General features: G+C 34.3%; 1 protein-coding gene across 6 annotated transcripts in view; it reads left to right on the plus strand.

Moving 5' to 3' along the window:
- PTBP2 (polypyrimidine tract binding protein 2) overlaps window positions 1-22,481 on the plus strand; it is an 83,599-nt gene that overhangs the window by 38,357 nt on the left and 22,761 nt on the right. For all 6 annotated transcript variants that reach the window (XM_040471054.1, XM_040471055.1, XM_040471057.1 and 3 more), the window contains 5 exons: window positions 6,475-6,647; window positions 7,514-7,657; window positions 13,296-13,460; window positions 13,553-13,663; window positions 19,456-19,651. In XM_040471054.1, the coding sequence (XP_040326988.1) occupies window positions 6,475-6,647; window positions 7,514-7,657; window positions 13,296-13,460; window positions 13,553-13,663; window positions 19,456-19,651 (789 nt within the window). The remainder of the gene's footprint in view (window positions 1-6,474; window positions 6,648-7,513; window positions 7,658-13,295; window positions 13,461-13,552; window positions 13,664-19,455; window positions 19,652-22,481) is intronic.

Raw genomic sequence — 22,481 nt, forward strand, 5'->3', positions numbered from 1 at the left:
TGCCCCTCCCCCGTTCATGCTCTGTCTCTCTCTGTCCCAAAAATAAATAAACGTTGAAAAAAAATTAAAAAAAAAAGGCATTTATAATAAAAAAAAATAAAAGTATCTTTAGGAAAGACAGTGTACTTCAGTGACTAAAGAATGATTGAGTCTTGTGTTCTGATGGAATAAAATTCCTTAAAGCCTTGTTTTAACATAAGAAATTTACATGCTTTCAGTTTATTTTGCCTTCATTCACATTGGAAACCCTGAGTTTTAAGATGTTTTTTCCTTAACAAAAAAGATGAGAGTCTGTATATGATCTCACAGACCCCAATTTGAATATGATTGCTTATAGGAGCAAACAGCATTAAAGACCTTTAAAAACTTGTGATTCTACTTGCCTGGAAAAATATGCCATTGTCAGGGCACCTGGGTGACTCAGTTAAGCAACTGACTTCAGTTCAGGTCATGATCTCACGGTTCGTGGGTTCTTGCCCCGCATTGGGTTCTGTGCTGACAGCTCTGAGCCTAGAGCCTGCTTGGGATTCTGTGTCTCCCTCTCTTTCTGCCCCTCCCCATACATGCTGTCCCTCCCTCCCTCCCTCTCTCAAAAATAAATAAAACATTAAAAAAGTTTATTAAAAAAAAATGCCATTGTCATCCAAGTGTCTCAAAAAGGTACTTTTACAGACAGTATTACAAGGAAACTTTTATGATTATCAGATACAGAAGAGGATTTCATTCTTCTATTCCAGCTTTATCCAAAATGTTTCCTCAAAATCACTTTACTATAGAATTCTGTTTCTAAAAATGTCTGTTCAGTGGCCTTTCCCTCATCTGTCCAGACTTTCTTTCTATATACATGCCAGTTTTTTGTGTCAGAAAAAAAAAAAATTTAGAAGTGAGAAAAGTTAAAGTCATTAGAATTTTAGTCTCAGGTAAATAAGAAGTCCGTGCATTAAGAATATTTTGTAATAGAGGCACCTGGGTGGCTCAGTCAGTTAAGCAGCCGACTTCAGCTCAGGTCATGATCTCACGGTGCGTGAGTTTGAGCCCCGCGTCGGGCTCTGTGCTGACAGCTCAGAACCTGGAGCCTGTTTCAGATTCTGTGTCTCCCTCTCTCTCTCTGACCCTCCCCTGTTCATGCTCTGTCTCTCTCTGTCTCAAAAATAAATAAATGTTAAAAATTTTTTTTAAAAAAAGAATATTTTGTAATATATTCCTTCAGAAATAAAAGTGAAACATTAAAAAAATAAAAAAACCCTAGCTCTGACTAGTATTGGATTTGGCTTTTATTGAAAGGAATAACTAGTTTTTCATTGGAGAGGAGGTTTGACAATTGTAAAATATGGTCTCTTTAATTTTTTGAGTCATTTCTTCATAGCTCTGGATATGGACTGTCCCTTTAAAGTATACATATTTCTGCCAGTAATCCTGATTGTTATTCTATAATAGTAGGACTTAAATATTGTTAAAAGTGTGATATTTTGCTTTATGTGAAAAAACTGAAATCATCCCATAGATTCTGGTATATGTTACTCAGAATTCTTTGAGATTTTAATTTTTAAATTTTTTTTTTCAACGTTTATTTATTTTTGGGACAGAGAGAGACAGAGCATGAACGGGCGAGGGGCAGAGAGAGAGGGAGACACAGAATCGGAAACAGGCCCCAGGCTCTGAGCCATCAGCCCAGAGCCCGACGCGGGGCTCGAACTCACGGACCGTGAGATCGTGATGACCTGGTTGAAGTCGGACGCTTAACCGACTGCGCCACCCAGGCGCCCCAAGATTTTAATTTTTATGTGAAGACATTTTTATATAATGCCATTTCATTTTGCTATAATGCTTTGAAGTATTCTAGCACATGAGTCTTCTAGTTTAGCCTTCTATTTTTTCCTAGCTCATGCGTAAGGTACTTCTGGCAAGTAGGCTGTGCAGTGCAGCTTCTTGAAAATGCAGAGTTATAGCCAGTTTTTACATTAAATCTAAGATTTTTTGTGTGGTGGCTGTTGGACCTGACTAAACAGCTAGCAGAATAACAGAAGTGTCTTTCTGTATATACCTGCATTTCTGGTTAATTCTTCTTTGGGTTTTCTGTTTTCCCAGATAGGAATGTAAAGAATATGAGCATTCATTTTTCGTAACTCAGGTTTATTTTTATTTTTTATTTTTCTAAAGCCAACAGCTTTTATAACATGCTTTGCCCTGAAGCCTTAACTAAAACTGATTGGAATTGAAACTGCTTTTCCTGTCAGTTTCACATTTGATAAGGATGCTACCAATGCTTTTTTATACATGGTTGGGTCTGAAAGACTTCAGAGAATGAGAATGTACTTATCTTTTGTTAAATAGTTTCTACTGTATAAATAAGTGGAAGTATAAAGTTTTGTAATGTTGCACTTCAGGCTGATGCAGTTGAAAGTATAGAATTAGAAAATTGGTGAATGAGTGGGACTGAGGTAATAGATTTACAAATTAAATGAGCAGGTGGTTTTTGAGACCCAGGTTTTACATGAGCAAGTAAAGATAGGACTTTGGGGCCAGTACAGCTTGAGGAATTCCCACCATTACTGGGAATGCGTGCTTAACAGAAAGTTCAAACAACTATACAGTGAGTCAGGGAAGTAAAAAAACTAGATGTGAATTGTTAGGGGTGCTGTGAGAACAGAGATATGGTAAGTATGAGAGGGCTTACAGTATTTTGGCCATGGATGGATTTAACAAATTACCCAGAATCTTGGTGAGACTGTTACGTGAAAACTGTGATAAACACCAGTAAAAAGCAAAGGTCAGTCAAGGGGAAAAAGAGACTGATTAAAGGTGAATGAACATGGTCACTTTAGAATTGTGGTAGAAAACCACTTTTGAATTTGGCAGAGGAAGTATTCAAATAGAAACAGTTTTTGCATATTTTTACATACTGTTTTGTTTCAAATTTGAGAAGAACATCTTAAGCAAAAGGCTTTAAGAAGGCTGAATAATATATGGAAAATAATATTAAAGGTTTCTGCAATTTATATACAACCTGTATGCATAAATAAAAGTATTACTATATTGTTGTTGCCTAAGTTCTTAGAAATCATTTTAATTGTTACTGGTTTTACATACACAAACCAGAAGTTTCTGGATTTACTTGAGGAGTGGAAGGGAAAAGATCATGGAAAGAGGTTCACATTATTCTTTGCCTTTGAAGAATCCTAGATCTGTAACCCAGAGAGACCCAATCTTCCTTACTTCTCTGATAGGGTAATAAATGGCCTATGTGTTTTATAAGCTAAGGGCTATATATTTTCTTGTGCCCTTTTTCTTTTCTAGGGCTGGAGTGTTTTTATAGATGAAAGTATGCTTTAGTCATATGATTAAAGAAGTCCTTATTTCCCAATTTCATGTTCTCATAGTCTCATTATCTAAAATGAAAACTTTAATAATATTTCACACCAAAATATGAATATTTAGTACTAAAGTATGAATATTTAATAGCTACCCCTTCTAAACTATTAACTAACTGAGGGAATATCAGAGTGTGACAAAAGTGTAAGTCTTGATGTTAGATGGTCTTTGGAAGAAAAGGACAGATCCTCTCTTGGCAATTGTGTATAATGCAATATTTGTCTTTGGGATCCTTGTGTAGTGTGGTGGGTTAAGACCACAGGCCATGGAGTCCTATTTCCTGAGTTTCAGTCTTTTTCTATTACTTCTTGTCTTTTACTACTTAATGTCTGACCTTGGTCGACTTAACTAGCTCTTATCCATAAATGGGATTGTACTATAGAGTTGTACAGTGTTTGGCATGTAGTTAATTTGCAGGGAATGTTAAATATTGATGTAGAAGAAAAGTAGCTTCAAAAAATAAGGTTATTTTCTTTGACTTTTCAAAATGATTCCAACCTTTCCATATTATTTAACTGTTTTACTAACGTTCACAATTCACACTGCCCAGGAATTACCCAAGACAAATCCAGAACAATAAACTATCCTATTTTCTTTATAATGGGAAAATGCAGGCTGTTAACCTTTTGAGGATCATATTCTAAAAATAATTTAAAAAGGGAAGCCTTTATGTATGCAGTAATAGATAGTATCTTTATTGTGATGTACTTTTTTTTTGCTTTTTTTTCCCCCAGAAAGAAAAGGACAGACTAAATTAGGAAAAAACTGAAATTTACTGATACCATACCCTATAACTCCTGGGGCTCTAGATTGGATTATGAAGTATTCGTTCTTGTTATTCCAACAAATGAACAAATGAGAACACAAACTATCAGGATTCTGTACTCCGTTTGCTTTGCCAAGAAATGGCTGTAGTCTTACATAAGAGTATATGTTTGTATGCCAATTATAAGTCTTAAAGTATTACATGTATCCTTAAATTCCTGCTTTACTTACATTTTCGGCTAACAGACCCAGTCATGATTTTGTTTAATAAAATGCCACAAAAGAGAAAATTCAGCCTCTTTCTTCCTTCTAATATATTCAGATGCTTGTGCATGTACAAACCTTCCTTAGTTATGAAGTATAGAGGGCTTCCTTTAGTTTTTCTTATTTCTGGAGTGATTAGGAGCTAGCCACCAAGATTTTCATGGTAATATATCCAGAGGCCAGAGCCTACTACTTTTCTGTACAAAGCCATCCAAAGGGGATTTCTAAAGGCATTGGCTGGCCATTCCTGTATATAAACTTCAGTAAAGCTCTTAGCATAAAATAGGACTTAAATTTAACTTAATAAGTTAATTATCGAGTGAGTTCACATATTATTTCCTAGAGATATTCTTTAATCATCCAATAAAGTCACTATCACACCACCTTCTTCTAGTTCTCTGCTAAGTCCATTTTAATCAACATTTTGCTTTGCTTTATTCATAGCAGTTAATCACTATAAGAGATATTTTGTTCATGTAAGTTAGTCCACCTCTCCTACTAGACTGTAAGAGAGCATTGGGGATCTTACTGATCATTTTGTTCACTGCTGTATCCCCCAGAGCCTCAAACAGTGCTAAACATGTTCTTGACACTCAGTAACTGGGTTTTTTTGATACTCAGTAACTCTTAAAGAATCAGTGTGTAAGTGAATTTTAAAGCCACTTAGAGATCAAGTTGATCTTAGAATTTTATAGATATTGTTGAATATATATATATACACAACACACACATATATAATGTTTATGGGTAGTGTTGATTTGGGGAGTACCATGAAGTACCTAAAATTATACACAAGTGGAGTATACATATTTCTCAGTGGATTGAGGATCCTTCATTTTAGTTATTTTCAGAAATATCCCTTAGTCTTTAGATAATTAGGAACTACTCTTGTGGAATATTGGATAGATAGCAAGTCCTTCAGTTTTACATAAAATATCACCAATTTTGGGTCTTTAGTAGGACTTTTATTTTTGGTGAGGCTTTGGAATAAAGGCAGGTAACTAATTTGTTGGATAAAAATATATCAGTTTATTTTAAAGGTCAGAATAACAGTAAGTTAATGAAGTCCATGAGTGTTTTATATAGATGTTGATGGTGACAAAATACTTAGGTGGATTAAGTGATAATATTAGTAAATTAGGAGAGACTCATTGTAGTTAAGCTGTCATGTGGATTGACTGCATGATTATTTTTACAGCATTGCCTTCTTTGATTCCACTTTTTGAGTACAATATTTTCCAAATTAAACCATTAATAATTTCTTATCACCCTAATTTTTGCTAAGTCAATATTTCACACTTTTTGTATTTCTGTTAGTCTGTAATAAGATGATTAAATTGTAAGATAATTGCGTTCTTTAGCAATTGGAAAATTTCTTTCTGAAATTGCATTTTAATTTTTGCTTGTCATTTATTACTATTTACGTGTGTGTGTGTGTGTGTGTATACATACACACACTCTGTTCAGAAACATTTACCCAGTAGTTACCTTAATTGGTAACATAATTTTATTTGATAATAATTGGTGGATATGATTTTTCTCTCTCCCTTTGAAAGCCCAGTTTTTTAATTTTTAGAAATTATTCAGGTATACTCAGCTATGTTTTTTAATTTAAAAAAAATTTTTTTTAAATGTTTATTTTTGAGAGACAGAGACACAGCAGGGGAGGGGTAGAGAGAGAGAGAGAGAGAGGGAGAACAGAATCCAAAGCAGGCTCCAAGGCTCTGAGCTCTGAGCACAGAGCCCGACATGGGGCTCAAACCCACGAACCGTGAGATCATGACCTGAACTGAAGTCGGATGCTCAACGGACGGAGCCACCCAGGCGCCCCTTAAAAAATTTTTTTTTAATGTTTATGTTTATTTTTGAGACAGAGAGAGAGACAGAGCATGAGCGGGGGAAGGGTGGAGAAAGAGGGAGACACAGAAAGCGAAGCAGGCTCCAGGCTCTGAGCACAGAGCCCAATGTGACCCAGGGATCAATTAAGTTCTTTTTTAAACTTTGTTTTGTGGGGTTTCTTTTTTTTACACAAATGGGGAAAATTAATAAACTATTTTTTTAAATGTCTTTCAGCCAATGGTAATGATAGTAAAAAATTTAAAGGAGAAGATAAAATGGATGGTGCTCCTTCTCGTGTACTTCATATTCGAAAGTTACCTGGTGAAGTGACAGAAACTGAAGTTATTGCTTTAGGCTTACCTTTTGGTAAAGTGACCAACATCCTTATGCTGAAAGGAAAAAATCAGGTATGCTTCTTTCAAGACTTACAAAACTGTTAAGCCCCAAGCTATCCTGTGTGTGTGAATTAGCTATCTCCTAATAAAAGGGTAGAATATAGTAGGTCCTGACTTTTGTAAAAGAGCATGACAGAAGTTCTTGACTTTTCCTGGTAATGGTGTTTGGGAAATTAATACTAGGGAGCCAAAATGAATGAGTTACTGTAGTTTTAAATTTCGCCTTTTGAATTCACTTTTGGACTCTAATTGAACAGTTATTATAATGAGATTGTGGAAAATACAAATGAAATATTTCTTTTATTGTGGCTTTGATATCAGAAAACAGTGTGGATACTAGTAGCATCTTCTTTAAGTTTATCTCATGGAAGTGTTTATCTGATAGCATTAGAAGAAAATAGTCATTAATCCTAGATAACTCTTCATTTAATAAATGTATCTGTTGCAGAGGTGCCCTGGCATATTAAAATTTTGCGTTAAAATTTCTAATGATATCATTTAGAAGAACTTATGAAATTTAACATGCTCTTAAATATAATGAATGTCACTAATCTGATATTTAATTCTTAATTTTTTTCTTTCTCTCTTGAGTTATACTGCTTTAAAAATGACTGAGATTTCTTATGTCTCTAAGAGTGGTAAAATTCTGATGTTAGAAAACGTTTAGATTTTATTTTCTTTAGCTTTTGTTGGGGGACTATATTTGTGGTATATGGAAAATAAGGATAAGTAAGGATAACTTATTGAATATCTAAATGTAACTGGGAAGGTTATAGTCTTGTACTGATTTTTCTCATTAACTGAATATATTACACAGATACTTACGTTTATTTGAATATAATTCATGGTATTAAAATATTTGCTATTTAAATTTTCAGGCCTTTTTGGAACTAGCAACAGAGGAAGCCGCTATTACTATGGTTAATTACTATTCTGCTGTGACACCTCATCTCCGTAACCAACCAATTTATATCCAGTACTCCAATCACAAAGAACTAAAAACAGATAATACATTAAACCAAGTGAGTATGTGTAGGTATACAAATAAAATGGCCTAGGACATATTAAGAGTCTGAAACATATTAACAGAAAGTAAAAATTTTTAACCATTCAGAAGCTGTGGGCATTTTCTTGTTATTTTAAAGACATTTTCTTGCAGTATGTCCCTAAGTATTAAATATTATGTTAATTTACAAAATGTATGTGAAGTCTATTATGTGCATGTTTTAAATTGGTACTTGATGAAGTAAATAATATTTTTTCAAAGCTTTAAGGTTCTAGTCAAAATGTTCATTTTCATGTTGCAAGTTCAAATTTTTGCATAGAAACTGTACATGAGATTGGGCTTACTATTAGCGTAAACTGTATAGGTCTGTTGCTTAGAGTTTTAAGCTATGTTTAATACCTTTAGTTATTAATAACTAAAATTAGAAATAAAAATGTTAGAAATAAAAATATTTCTATAAGAAACTTAAGACCTATAGGTCTTACGGAAATATTTTTATTGAAGATGTGTGAATGGTTTTCTGGTGGGAGTGGGGGTGTTTGGGAATGTAAGAATTGAGAATATATGAATATATTGAATTTTTTTAAGTGTGATGTAGCAGATACCAATTATTTAAAATTAATATGTATATATTTTTTAAATAGTATAGGAATGATTTTAGACCTAAAAACATAGCATTTAAGGAACGGTCTTTTAGCTCTTTTAATACAGTTTTTAGCTAATTATATGTTTTATGTTTCAGTAAAATATAAACTATCTGGCTGTTTGTCTTACTGAAAATGTAATGGAAAATAATTCCTCATATATTTTAACCCTCATAAAAACTGACCTTTCCAGATCATTTTGATAGTTGATAAACAAATATTTAAAATTTTTTGTCTAAAGACAAGGCTGAATTTTCAGCTGGGTTTTGTTTTAATTTGGTAATAATTTTCATTCCTTTTGAACCAGAAATTGTACTTCTAGGAATTTATCATGAGGAAATATGCCAAAGGAAGATATTCTATATTTATTTTACTCAGAATTTAAAATGGCATTCAGTATTTCAATTTTATTTATATATTAGTATTTTTAGTAAAGTAATTTGTGAATGCATTCTCATTTTAAAAGATTCCATTGCAGGGAACATGAAAAAAGATAAGGCATCTATAGACAAATGCATGTAAGGGAAGGGGATTTATAATTTTAAATAGAATACTTAGTGAAAACCCCATGAACAGGTGACATTTCAGTAACAAACTTCAAAGTGATTTGGAAATAAATACACTTATTCTGGCCTGGACTATTCCAGACATAGGGAACAATCAATGCAACAGTTGCTTGTGTTGGGAAAACAAAACAAAACAATTGTTTTTGCAGCCGTATTTTTAATTTTCAGAAGCCCTTTAATCTTTTTTGATAATCCTTTTTAGGTTACAATTGGTCAGTGTTTTGTGATTTCACAATTTTTTTAAGGATACTACTAATTAATAGTATTTTTAAAAATACCTCACTCTATCTAAATTATCTCATTCTTTCAGTGTTAGCTGTTATGTTTATCTTCTGTCCATCTGTCTTCCTCCCCCCAGTTGTGTTTATATATTTTAGAATGGACAATTAGGTTTTATTGGACTGGTATGCTTTCCTGTAGAGTAAAATAAGGAGTTTGGACACTGAGCTGGGATCCCATAAATACCAAAGAGGTCCTTACTCTGGGCCTGTAAAACTCTCTTTAGAATTTCTTTCTTTTAAGGGAGGAATTTTTTTTTTTTTTTTTTTTTTTTTTAATAAGGGAGAGAGATGATGAGGAAATGGGAGAAAGAGGAATTTGTTCATTACGCAGACTTTCCATTAACCCTTTGATTTTCGTCCTAGGACTCTGCCAGTTTCTAATCTGACATAATGTGGTGGTTAACAGTGCAAACCCTGTTTGTTCTGTGTTCACTAAGCTTTCTTTGTTCCCATTTGTTTCCATTTATTTTCTGCATTCCAGGAATTTTGCTAAAAGTATTCTATGCTAATGAGGACATTCTCTCTATTCAGTGTTTGGGTTTATTCCATGTTGTATTAATTTATAGGCATTTTTATTTTTAATTTTAATTCCAGTGTAGGTAACACAGTGTTAATTAGTTTTAGGTGTACAATATAGTGATTCAGCAATTCTGTATGTTACTCAGTGCTTATCATGATAAGGGTACTCTTTAATCCCCATCACCTCATTTATATGCATTTTTCTGGGCTTTCATAAATAGAAGAGAGTCCAATAAATATGAGTCAACCTTGAATTCTTCCATGATCCTTCCTCAAATTACCAAGTCTTACCAGTTCACTCTTGTTAATATCTGCCTAGTTTTCATCATCTTTCTTGCTACTTTAGTAGCTCAGACACAGTTACCTTTTGGCTGTACTGTGATAACAGCTCTCTTATTGATCTGCTTTTTTGCTTTCCCTCTTGAATTCTTTCTCCCTCTGTACTTCCTCTCCCCTTCCCCTACACTTCCCCCTCTCCCCTTCCCTATTAGTCTCTTTCCCCCCACTCCGTCCCTCTCTCTAAATATATATATTTATATCTTTTTTTTAATAGTTGGTATATTTATTTTGGGAGTGGGGGAGAGTGTGTGCAAGTAGGGGAGGGATGGGGGGAGAGAGAGAGAGAGAGAGAGAGAGAGAGAGAATGAATGAATGAATGAATGAATATATATCCCAACCAGGCTCCACACTGGCAGTGCAGAGCTCCATGTGGTGCTCGAAGTCATGAAATGTGAGATCATGACCTGAGACGAAATCAAGAGTCAGGTATTTAACCAGCTGAGCCGCCCAGGTGCCCCTAAGTATGTATATACCTTTGTAAAACAGACAAATCTGATTTTAGTTACTCTCCTGCAGCCATATCCTTTTCATGCTCAGGATAAAGCCCTTCAGAAGAGATGGTTACTATTTCTGTCTTACGGCTGTATGTTTCCCTGTGCTTCTACCCAAAAGTAATTGTAAATCCTCCAACCTGGCATGCTTTCTCTTATTTCCAGTCTTTTGAGGCCAGTATGTTTCTGTGATGTCACTCTTGCCTGGAATATTAAGGCCTGCCTACCCTTGTGCCACTTTTCCAACCCACACTTCACATGGCCAGTTGGTAGACATCTTCAGGTCTCCCTTTAGTTTCCTCTAGAAAGCCATCTTTTGATCCACAGTGTGGGTGAGGTTTGCATTAAGAAACTTTGACACCGGCGCCTGGGTGGCTCATTCAGTTAAGCATCCAACTCTTGGTTTTGGCTTAGGATCTGATTTCACAGTTCAGGAGTTTGAGCCCCATGTTGGGGTTTGCACTGCCAGTGGAGAGCCTGCTTGAGATTCTCGCCCTCTCTCTCTGCCCCTTCCCTGCTAGCATGTGAATGTGTATGCTCTTTCTCTCTTTCTCTCTCTCTCAATAAATAAATAAACTTAAAAAAAAAAAAAAAAGAAACTTTGACATAAATTAAAACCACATTGAGCTACTACCATGTACTGTGTCAGATTGCCTATGATTAAGATGGGTAATGCCTGATGTTGGTAACAAGGTTGGGAAGCTGGAACTTTCATATATACGTGCTAAGAATGTAAATCAGTAGACTTATGTTTAAAAACTTGAAATATGTAGTAAAGCTGAGCATATACATAATCTTTGTCTTAGTAAATCTATCCTAGTTACATACCTGAGAAAATATGTAATATGTGCATCAGAAGATATGTATGAGAAAGTTCATGGAACACTAATACATAATAGTCCCAAACTAGAAATCATCTACATGTTCAGCAGCAGTAGAATATGTTGTGGCATATTCATTTGTTGGAATTTCTTAGAATACAAAAAGAATGATCAAGCTACTTATACTTGCAAAATATAGATGTATATCATAAAAATAATGTTTAGTGAAAGAAGCCAGACCAAAGTAGAACACATATGATGCCATTTTATATAACTGGGAGAAAGCATGAATGTGGCCTCTAGGGTTTTGACAATGCTCTATTTTTATCTAGTCATTTTACAGATATGTCCAATTTGTGGTGTTTTATTGAGCTGTATAGTCTTAGGATCTGTGTCCTTTTATATGTATATGTAATAGTTCACCAAGTTCAGTTAAAATCTTTGTTGGCAAGCCAACTCTGTTTCATCAGTTAAAAAAAATATGGAAAGTTATTTGTTAATGATAGTAGAAAACCTAAGCTAAAAAGAGAAGATGGAGAAAAGTGAATAGTACTGGGGGGAAAGGTATGTAATAGACATACCGCACACACACACCTAGGTGATATATGGAAGGGTACCCATGATAATATCGGTATGGAATGGGTATGAGAAAGGATACAGGGTGACAGGGTTGCAGAGGAAACTTTTAACCTTTTGTTCCATTTGGATAGTATATCATGTGATTCCTGTTTTAAAAAGACATTCCATTATTTGAACTAGGAGATGTTAGTATTTTCCTAAGTTGTGATATTTCCATGCTTGCAATAACATAAATGTATGTAAGGACATGCTTCACTAGTGAAGGAAGTAATATTGCAGTACACTACTTAAAATACTTGAAGTCACCTCAGCCAATATATAGATCTGTAGGTCATATTATTGTTTAATTAGCATTTAAATAATGAGGTTTTTGACCAGATGGGCATGTGGTCTCTGAATTCCAAACTGCGTGATCTCCTGGTTATGGGACATGTCAATGAAATGACTTTTTTTTTTTTTGTTTGCAGCTTTGTTGAGATAAAAATTGGTATATTGTGTAAGTTTAAGGTATATATTGTGTTGATTTGACACACGGATTGCAAAATTATTTCTACCATAGTATATGTGCTTTCAAAGTTACCAGTTTTGTTTATTCTCCTATCTTTTGTGTTCGCCTTCCTTTTCATATATCATGCTCAGTTTATATTCCTGTTCATCTGCCAGTACAGCTTTTTCAAACTGTAAAACAATGTAGTACTATTTATTGTTGTTACTTAACAATTATTTGCCTTTATGTAGGTTTTTTGACCCCAGATAGGTAGAAATACTATTTCCTTACTGGTGAATCTATCATAGTAGTTATACTCTAGTATGTATATTTTTTCACATTTTAAAATCTCAGAAATTAAGATGTGTCTTAAGTGTCGTTGATTTGTCTGGTTTAATTAGTAGTATTTTAGAAGTTATGCTACTATGAAAAAGACTTAATATATGTCCTGAATATTCCTCCTTTAAGATTGTATTAGAAAGAATAAACTTTACAGGAGTTCTTTTGGATAATCTGGTAATCCCCTTGCTGAGGTTTACTGGGTACCTTTTTTATGGAGTGAATAATGTTAAGTTGAAGTTTTATTCTCTAAAAGTTTCTGTTTAAAACATTTTCTGATGTTATGAATCTGCCAAACTATATTTTGTTCTTTTGAAAATAAATTACGTTGCCTTTCTTCGTTTGTTCAATTATCTAGGTCCCAAACCTTAGATAATTGTTCTGAAGTAAATACCAGTAGGATACTTGAATTATAAACCGATAATACCTGGCTCATGGTAGGAGCTCCAAAGTATTTATTGAATGATTGTTAAATTTTGTTTAATCTGTGTGTGTTGTAGAAAAAAATGAACTAATAGTGTAACATGTAGCAAAGTTTAAATGAAAATACGGAGTGTGTTTCTAAAGTGCTTATCTTTTAATTTTCAGCGTGCTCAAGCAGTTCTTCAAGCTGTGACAGCTGTCCAGACAGCAAATACGCCTCTTAGTGGCACCACAGTTAGTGAGAGTGCAGTGACTCCAGCCCAGAGTCCAGTGCTTAGAATAATTATTGACAATATGTACTACCCTGTAACACTTGATGTTCTTCACCAAGTAAGTTTAACTTAATTTTCGTGTTTACCTATAAATTGGAGAAATAAAGATAACAGTAGATAAATAATATTTTGATTTTAATTTTTTAACAGATATTTTCAAAGTTTGGTGCTGTATTGAAGATCATCACATTTACAAAAAATAACCAGTTTCAGGCTCTTCTCCAGTATGGTGATCCAGTAAATGCTCAACAAGCAAAACTAGTAAGTCTGGAGCTTGCTTTTTTTTTTTTTTTTTTTTTTTTTTTTATAGATAGTGATCTTTTTCAATGGTGGGTACACATAAACACATATATTGCTGATGTTACTAATATGGACATAACTTGGCAGTACCATGTAGCATTGTAGATGGCACAAATTGGTGTCATTTAGGTACAATTAGAAAAGCTTAGTATTTGTGATAGAAATGTTTATTTCTAAGGATAGTTCTATTTATAGTTATCTATAATATTGATTTCTATTACTGTCCATTTTTGATTTAGGTCCAAAGTTTTATGCTCCTGAGGATATGGCAGGATATATTGTGCATGAACACCAGTAAAGATTTTGAGTGTTTTCCAGTGGGAGTTTCAGAGTAATTAATTTAGCTATCAAGACACTTGGGCTGAAATAATCATCACACATGTGGTTCAGATATTATGATAAGCTCTCAGTGTATTTAAGACTACAGTATATTTAATACTTTCTTTAAAGCCTTTTTTTTAAGACTGCTTTTTTGAATAGATTCCTGATCTGCTTTTTATTCACATAATTTACGTTTTTTTGTTGTTATATATGGAGGATAAGAAACTACTAAAAGAAGTAAAATATCTTCCCATATCATGACCACTATTGAAAACTGCATATCATATCTTTGCTACCAACTGCCTTAATCTTCTATTTGTGTATCGTATTTAAATCTACCTTTGCTCTAGCTCTTTAACGTCTTGTGCCGTGTTATCTCATTGTGATTATTATTCTGTTGTTAAACGATTAAATATTCATTATTAAACCATTACATCAGCTGTCTTCTCTTCCTTTACCTTCTGTCTTACCTCTTTTTTTTTTTTCCCTTTTACTCATACTTTCAAATAATTATGGTCTGTAATACTTCAGTGCTTCCTCTAGATCAAGATAGATTGTATTGAACCCAGACCATTTTTGATTGTTTCATTGTGTTTCCAACTTCAGCATGTCATTTGGGGAGCAAAAATAGCTTCAGATATTTTTGCTATACCGTTTATATTGGCATAATTGAAATGTTTACCAAGTGCTGTTATCTCGTTTTTTTCCTAATATGTAGTCAACAGAACAGGAATTATTCTTGTGTTACAAGGGGATGCTAATATTTAAAGAGGTAAATTACTTACAATGTTCACTATATGTAAGGTAGACATATTTTCAGTCTGATTTTCTCCAGTATGTTGCTACTCACTTGTTCTTAAGTTACATGATCTAATCTTATTATATTTTCCTTTTCAGGCATACATTAACACTTGGGATTCTTTTTTCCAAAAATACTGATTTCTCTTTACATGTCCCTGACCTCTAACTTTGGAGATATTTTATATTTAAAGAGTAACCAAAATCCATGTGGTATGAGGTTTGATCAGTAGCAGACGGTCTAGAAGCCAGGATGTTTATGGCACTTCTCACAGCTTCCAAATATTTAAATATAGTGCATGTTTTTCTTAATATGGAATATTTTTTGTCATCCTTTCTGATGGAGAGGGGAGAGTATTTGGTAGAAGGCAATGGAATGGAATTTAATTTGAAATTACACTGCATTTGGGGTATAATCCAATGGGGAAAGTAGTTTATGTGTTTTGTCTGAGGTAATCTATAGTAATGAGAACAAAAGATTCTACTTTAATTATGTTATCAGATATTTGAGGTTTAAATTTAACCAGTCGTCTGTGTAGGACAATAAGCATCAAGTATTTGTGAGGGTTACACTCAATCATGTCTTCTCTACAAAGATCTACAGTTGTAATTCCGAGGGAGTTATTAAGTAATTATTTAATATTCATTATTTAACTATTCTGGTATCTGAACTGAACATTGTTTCACTTATTAGAGAAGGAAAAAAGAGGTCGTTTCCCGAACTTGCTTGCCCCATTATCTTGTAATCCAGATTCCTTGTTAAAACATATACTTTTGATGACTCTAGTAATCTTTCTTCATGCCTGTATCCAGACTATTGGGTGTACCTAGAGAATATCCTGTAATCTAGCAGTTGATACCAGTTGAAGTTTATCAGCATTAATTACAAATAGGCCCTCTATTCTGCTTGACAAATGTCACCACATTTCTCCAGCATGCTGTCCCATTTTTCACAAAGACTGTATCAGAAAATTAGTCTACCAACTCTCTTCACTCCTCCTTATGAGCTTGCCTACTATTTTTCAGAAAAAATAGAAAGTATCAGATGGAAACTCCCATCAGCTTTTCTCACAAAATCCACTTATACCACACCTATCGTTCTCTTCTAATAAAAGGCATAGATAACTTTAGGACAAGTAAACACCAGATCCTGTCTTCTTCTCCCCTTCAAGAGACTTTGCACTATCGTTCATCCCCTCTTTCTCTTACATTTTTCTCTGTGTTGGCTACTTGTCACCAGTGTCACAAGCATCATTAAATTTCTCTCATTTGAGTGAATTTACCCTGAACTCCACATATGTATCATCCTTTCTTCTCCCTTTTCATTTATAGCCAGACCTACTAAATAAGCTCTCTTTGTTTGCTGTGTATACTTTTTCCCTTTTTATTTCCTCACCTACTATAATTTGGTTTCAGCCCCGATTTACTCAAATTATTCTTCCCAGTGTCCCCAGGATCACTACAGTAGGTAAATCTCACCAGCCTTATTCAGTCCTTACCCTCTAGGTACCTTTGATACAGTGTGAGCCATTCTCTTTCTTAAAATCTTCTCTTCTCCTGGTCTCAACACTTCTTGCCTAGATATGTTCCACCTCTCTTTGTCTCATCATACCCTTTCCCTTCTTTCTGCCTGGGGGACTTCACCTGTTCCCATAGCTCAATTATACCTTCATGACTCTGACTTGCCCACGTGGCTCTTTCTAGCTCAGATCTCTTCTGAGAGACCCAGACTAGGAACTTAGTGGACCATTATGCACCTTCAGACTTAGTGTGATCAGTTCAGCTCCTGTCACCTACCCACTCAGCCTTTCTTCCCACCCCCCCCCCCCCAAAAAACCAAACCCTTCCTCACCTGTGTCAGTAAAAAGCTCAGGGTTCGAATTCCATGTCAGTAACAAGCCAGAAAAACATGTCTTTTATTCCTCTTCCTTTCATCCTACCACCAAATCTTATTCTCATCCTAAATTTCTGTTGAATCTATCCTTTTGTCTCCCAGCTCTCTTGCACACCACCCTCGTCTAAACCAGGTGTTATTCAAAGTGCTGGTCTCTGATGGTACCAGGAGCGTTTGCCAAAATACAAGTCAGCATACTTCTAGTAGTGTGTTTAGTGCGCTGTTAATACAGATTCTGACACACTCCTTTTCATGCAGAGTGATTTGGACAGCTAGTCCCAGAATCCCAGAAGGCCTCTGACTCACCTCACCACTTTGAGTTCTTCCCCTACACTTATTTTTCTCCCGAGCACTAAGGATGATTCAACATAAAGTCCTATTACTTCTATTCTCAGTGCCCTTCAGTGACTGGCTTTTGTCCTTAGTATAAACTTCTCAGCCCTTAACATGGCTTACAGAACTTTAAAGCAATCCTCAGTGTTTGTCTTTCCAATCTCATCTCTCCTCTTTTAACTAAATTGGAATTTTTTTAAAGTTTTTCCTTTTATTTATTTTAGAGAGAGTGCGTAGGTGGGGGAGTGGGACAGAGGAGGAGGAGGAGGAGAAGGAGGAGGAGGAGACAGAGAATCCTAAGCAGGCTCCATGCTCAGCACATAGCTCAACACGGGACTCATTTCCACAACCCTGGGATCATGACCCAAGCTGAAATCAAGAGTTGGACACTCAAGTAACTGAGCCACCCAGGCACCCCAACTATATTGGACTTTGTAAAATAGCTTGCATATGCTGTATTTTCTCTGATTTCTCAGGCTTAGAACCTGATGTTTCATTTGCTTCTACTGCTTTCTCTTTGTCTTTTTATGTCCACCTCTACCTGTCTTCCTCTTTCAGGTTTAGAAGTCTCTGAGAAGTCTTCCGTAAACTTCCAGCTACATCACATCCCTTCCTTTATTCTCACTACCACACATCAAATTTGTAATTACTTGTGAGATGTCTATATTTTGTTTTCCTATAAGTTATATAAGAGTGGGTGGCTCTTCTGCTTTGTTCCTAGAACATATATTCCTAGAACATAGCACGGTGTATAGCACATTGTAGGTATTAGAACTTTCATACTGTGTCACAACTCTCCTAGCACTTGCGGGGAACATCACCTGCTGTGCTACAGATCTCTTCCTGTTTTGCAGTCATCCTTGTATATCTCAGTATAATACAAAATGAATTGGTTCTAAACTTTGTAGTTCAGTTGCCACATTTTTAAAAAAGTTTTTTTAATGTTTATTTATTTTTGAGGAAGACAGAGTGTGAGCAGGGGAGGGGCAGGGAGAGAGCGAGAGACACAGAATTTGAAGCAGGCTCCAAGCTCTGAGCTGTCAGCACAGAGCCCAACATGGGGCTTGAACTCATGAACTATGAGATCATGACCTGAGCCGAAGTCAGGCACTCAATGGACTGAGTCACCCAGACACCCCTCAGTTGCTACACTTTTATGCTTATTAAGACAATGAAGGCTATATAAAAAAACAGATTAACAGTGGAGCATTAGTGAGTGTTGGAAAAATTCAACAATCTCTTGAATTTGTCCCAAGGTTCATATATATTTCAGTCCAGTCTTCAAAAGTCTGCAAAAAAAAAAAAAAAAAAAAAATGCTGGTCTACTACTAAAGTACTATAGTTCTAGATGTATACATATAATGGATCTTGGTCTATGTAAACATCAGGCTTACTCTATTGATCTATTATCAGAAGAACTTGTTTCATTTTCATGATGATTTAGCTAAACATTCTTCATTTCTGAACTATTGTTTTATACAGTAAATGTTTATTCTTCTAATGAAAAATTAATATATTCCCTTGTTCTTTAGTTTCTTCTAGGCTTACATCCAGCTGGAGTAGCAATTGTGATTATATAATAGGAGCAGGAAAAAAAAACCATAATAATCATAACAGCAGCATGGTCTTTTATAACTCACATTATACTTACACATATGTGATCTTTTGTTTAATCCTCAAAGTAACCTGTGAGGATCATGGCAGCCATTACCATCTTTGTTTTCCAGATTAAGAAAGATCCTGATACTCAGAGAGGTTAAGTAACTTGCTCAGTATGACGTAATTGAATGTAGACTTTCAGCTCTAGAGCCTGTACTCTTCTATTCCAGAGCTTTCCTGGGATGATGTTGGATTTTCTAATTCAAGTTATTTTGATTCAGGTTGAACACCTCAAGTTACAGAAATAATAGTTTTTGCCCCGTTTTATGGGACTTGCTATTATGCCGTATAGTGATACTTACTTGGCTTGAGGCACTTCATAAAATGTGTCATCAAACAAAAGTTACCTTACAAAATTCTAACAATTCTTCTAAGTACTGCCATCCAGCAAAAAATGTGTATAATAAAATTAAAGTATTATGCAGACTATTATGGTATGACTTTGACAGGACTGTCATCCTTGTTTATTTTTTTAAATTATTTGCAGATATTTTGAATTAAAAGCATTAGCAAATGTGTTCAACTGGTTGTATTTTAGATTTAAGTAGCACTTTCTATTTAAAGAAGATAGTATTTGTGGAAACAAATAATGTACAGCTGGGATAACGAAGAATGGTGCATGATACTTGGTCCCTTTCCTGGTGGCTTTTATGTGCAGGTCTTCAATATTGGGTTTTATTGTCGAAATCCTATTTCTTGCTGATTTTCATTCCTTAAGACTGCTGATATACTTTATTCACTTTTACAGGCCCTAGATGGTCAGAATATTTATAATGCTTGCTGTACACTAAGGATTGATTTTTCCAAACTTGTGAATTTGAATGTAAAATACAACAATGATAAAAGTAGGGATTATACTCGACCTGATCTTCCATCTGGGGATGGACAACCTGCATTGGACCCAGCTATTGCTGCAGCATTTGCCAAGGAGACCTCTCTCTTAGGTATGATTTTTATTGTCTATACCACTTTTCTCCCATTTTGCCAAATGGGAAAGTGCCTATTAAAACTACAGTAAGTATAATAAATCCTCCATTTTGGAATTTAAGAAATTGTGTTAGGTTATTATTTTTTTTTATGATGTATTTGAATGCTGTTGGGAGAAAAGCTTAAAGTGTTAATTACAGTTCTATCAGCTATATTCCTTTCATCATCCTCAGTTTCTCTGTCAAAATAAAAGAAGAGCTCTGATAAATACTGTTGAGTTATTTACACGTTAAACTTGATTACACACTGTCTTGGTCTATGTCTAGAGTCTTTGTGCATATTCTTTAGTCTTTAGCAATTCTGATTGCTTTAATTTAGCACTGCACAGAAATGGTGAAAAGTGAACAGGTGAAACATGTAATGGGATTAGTCATATGGGTTTTTTCAATGATATTATAATCTGTCTCTTAAAAAACAATTTAAACGAAGAATTCGCTATGAAAATTTATTCTGGTATTCACATTTTGTCTCAGTCATTTATATTTCACCTTGTTCTACAATGGATTTGAGTCACCTCCCATAAAAAAAAAAACCGCAAAAATTTGCAGCAACTAGTTGATGGAGTAAAGATGAAGATAATAGGGAATGAAGAATAAGGGAAAATGTTACTTTGTAAGTAAAATGAGTGATTTATAACTTAGGATGAAATTTTAGTTTTATTTGCTGTGTTTCAGAAATTCTTGACATTTGATATTTGTAAGATTTTCTTTAAATCAGAGAGTGTCCATATGGAACCCAAGATTGAGGAGTTAAAAACTAGCTCTTACAGTTTAGTTTGTGTCCCTCAGTCAGAAAAAGCATATTATAATGAAGTAATTCTTATAAATAGATTTATATTTATTGTGGATATGTAACAATGGTGTTTTCCATTGAAAGTGCAGTATAAGTGATACATCTGTGAACAGAGACACCATAATGCACAAGAGAAGCAGTTGACATTTGAAATTAATTCTGGTGACTTCAGACCAAACTGACCCTTTATTCTAATGTTCTAACACATCTAGCACAAGCCCTAACTGTCTATCATGACTTTAACAGAGTCTTAAGGTTGGTAATATTTTTTTCTGACAGAATCTCTATCACAGTGTGGGCCTACTTTAAGCCTTTACTCCCTTAACTTGGCTTCTTAAATTGATTATTTCGTAATGTACCATTTTAAAGGTAAAGGCAAGAGTGAGACAGTGATACATGATCTTTGATTATAATCCTTACTGTAGATTCTTCAATTCTTTACTGATAGAAATGATATGATTTTTACAGAAGAGAAAACATCAACATTTATCGAGTAGCTTCTAGGTCCTAGGCATTCTACTAGGCGCACTGTACAGTCACATTATTTAATCCTTAAAATAACCAAAGCAGATGACGTCTCTTTTTTGAGAAGTTTAAAAATTCACATGGAACTCGTTGAACAATTTAAGGGTAAAATACCAAGAAATTCCAGCTAGTGACAAGCATAGGACCATAACAATCAGTTCCTTGGACTCTTAAGGAGTTTGTGTGTGTGCTCATTTGGGTATAGTTAGATGTGCCTCTGTGTGTTTGGATTCTGGATGGAATACAGGTTAGAAGTCATGAAGATTCTTCTAGGGAGTTCATCACTGTTTTCCTTGTAACCTCATAGCCCTGATGAAATTTTTGTTTTAAGTAATAGTAAAACATTTTTCTCATAAAAAATATGAAGCACTAGCATAATTAACTTGTGTCTTCCTCTGTACTTTCATTATCCATTTTTCAGGTATTGTGTATTTTTGCACTAAAAGCATATGAGTAAAGTTCACTCCTTAATAAATGTGGCTAGTGTCATCTCCTTCGCTCTGTTTTGACTATTTTAATATATCTTTGTTTCTGCACTCTTGCTTGATAAGGAAAAAGGAAATGTTTTGTAGTGGAAATATGTGAATTCACCTTTTACTAAATGATTTCATCGTTTATCTATTTCAGTGGTTTTGCATTTTGTTATAACTGGGTTTTGTTTAAGTATCCCCAGATATTTTTTGAATGTTAGGGGAGTTACAAGATTCAAAAATCAGATAATGGAATGGACTCTGATAGTTTTGATCATTTACAAGAGGTAACCACTGTTAATATTTTTGCTCTTATTTTCTATGTAAATATGTATTTTTGTACAAAATTAAAATCACACTGCAGTTTTGTGATATGTTCTAATTGTTGTTTTGTAAGAATTTTTTTGAAAACTAATTTTAATATTTTTGAAAGTACCTTTGTTGGACATTGAATCTTCTTCTATACTTTTTATTAGTATATATAGCATGTGACAGATACCCTGTACATAACTTTTTGTCTTTCAAATTATTCCCTTAAACTAGATGCCTAGAGCTAGAATTATTAAATCAAAAAAAGTGTTAAAGACTCCTGATTCTTACTGCAAATTTCTTTCTAGAAAGGTGATATTAAACTAATATGAATGGTACATGAGGCTGGCTGTTGTTCCACTTTTTTTTAATTGAGTATTATTTTTTTTGATTTACTGGATCTTAATTTGATAAGAATGTGTCAGGTTATTTTAATTTTTTATTATGAGCTAGCTTGTAATTTTTAAATGCTTACTAGACAGAAGTCTCTGAATTGGTTTCTTTCTATTGGGATGTACATGTAAAATGTGTTTTAAGGTTATCCATATTTCATATAAGCTGAGTCTTCAACTTGATTCACACAGTATTTTACACTAGCCAGTTTATAGAAAAATTATTTTTAAATTTATCTCAATCCAAAGATATCTATTTATCGGACATGAAGTTAATTTTTTCCCCCACATTGGTGGAT

Source organism: Herpailurus yagouaroundi, unplaced genomic scaffold (assembly GCF_014898765.1).
Source record: "Herpailurus yagouaroundi ecotype Mexico unplaced genomic scaffold, PumYag 77, whole genome shotgun sequence".
In the NCBI taxonomy this organism is placed as follows: domain Eukaryota; kingdom Metazoa; phylum Chordata; class Mammalia; order Carnivora; family Felidae; genus Herpailurus; species Herpailurus yagouaroundi.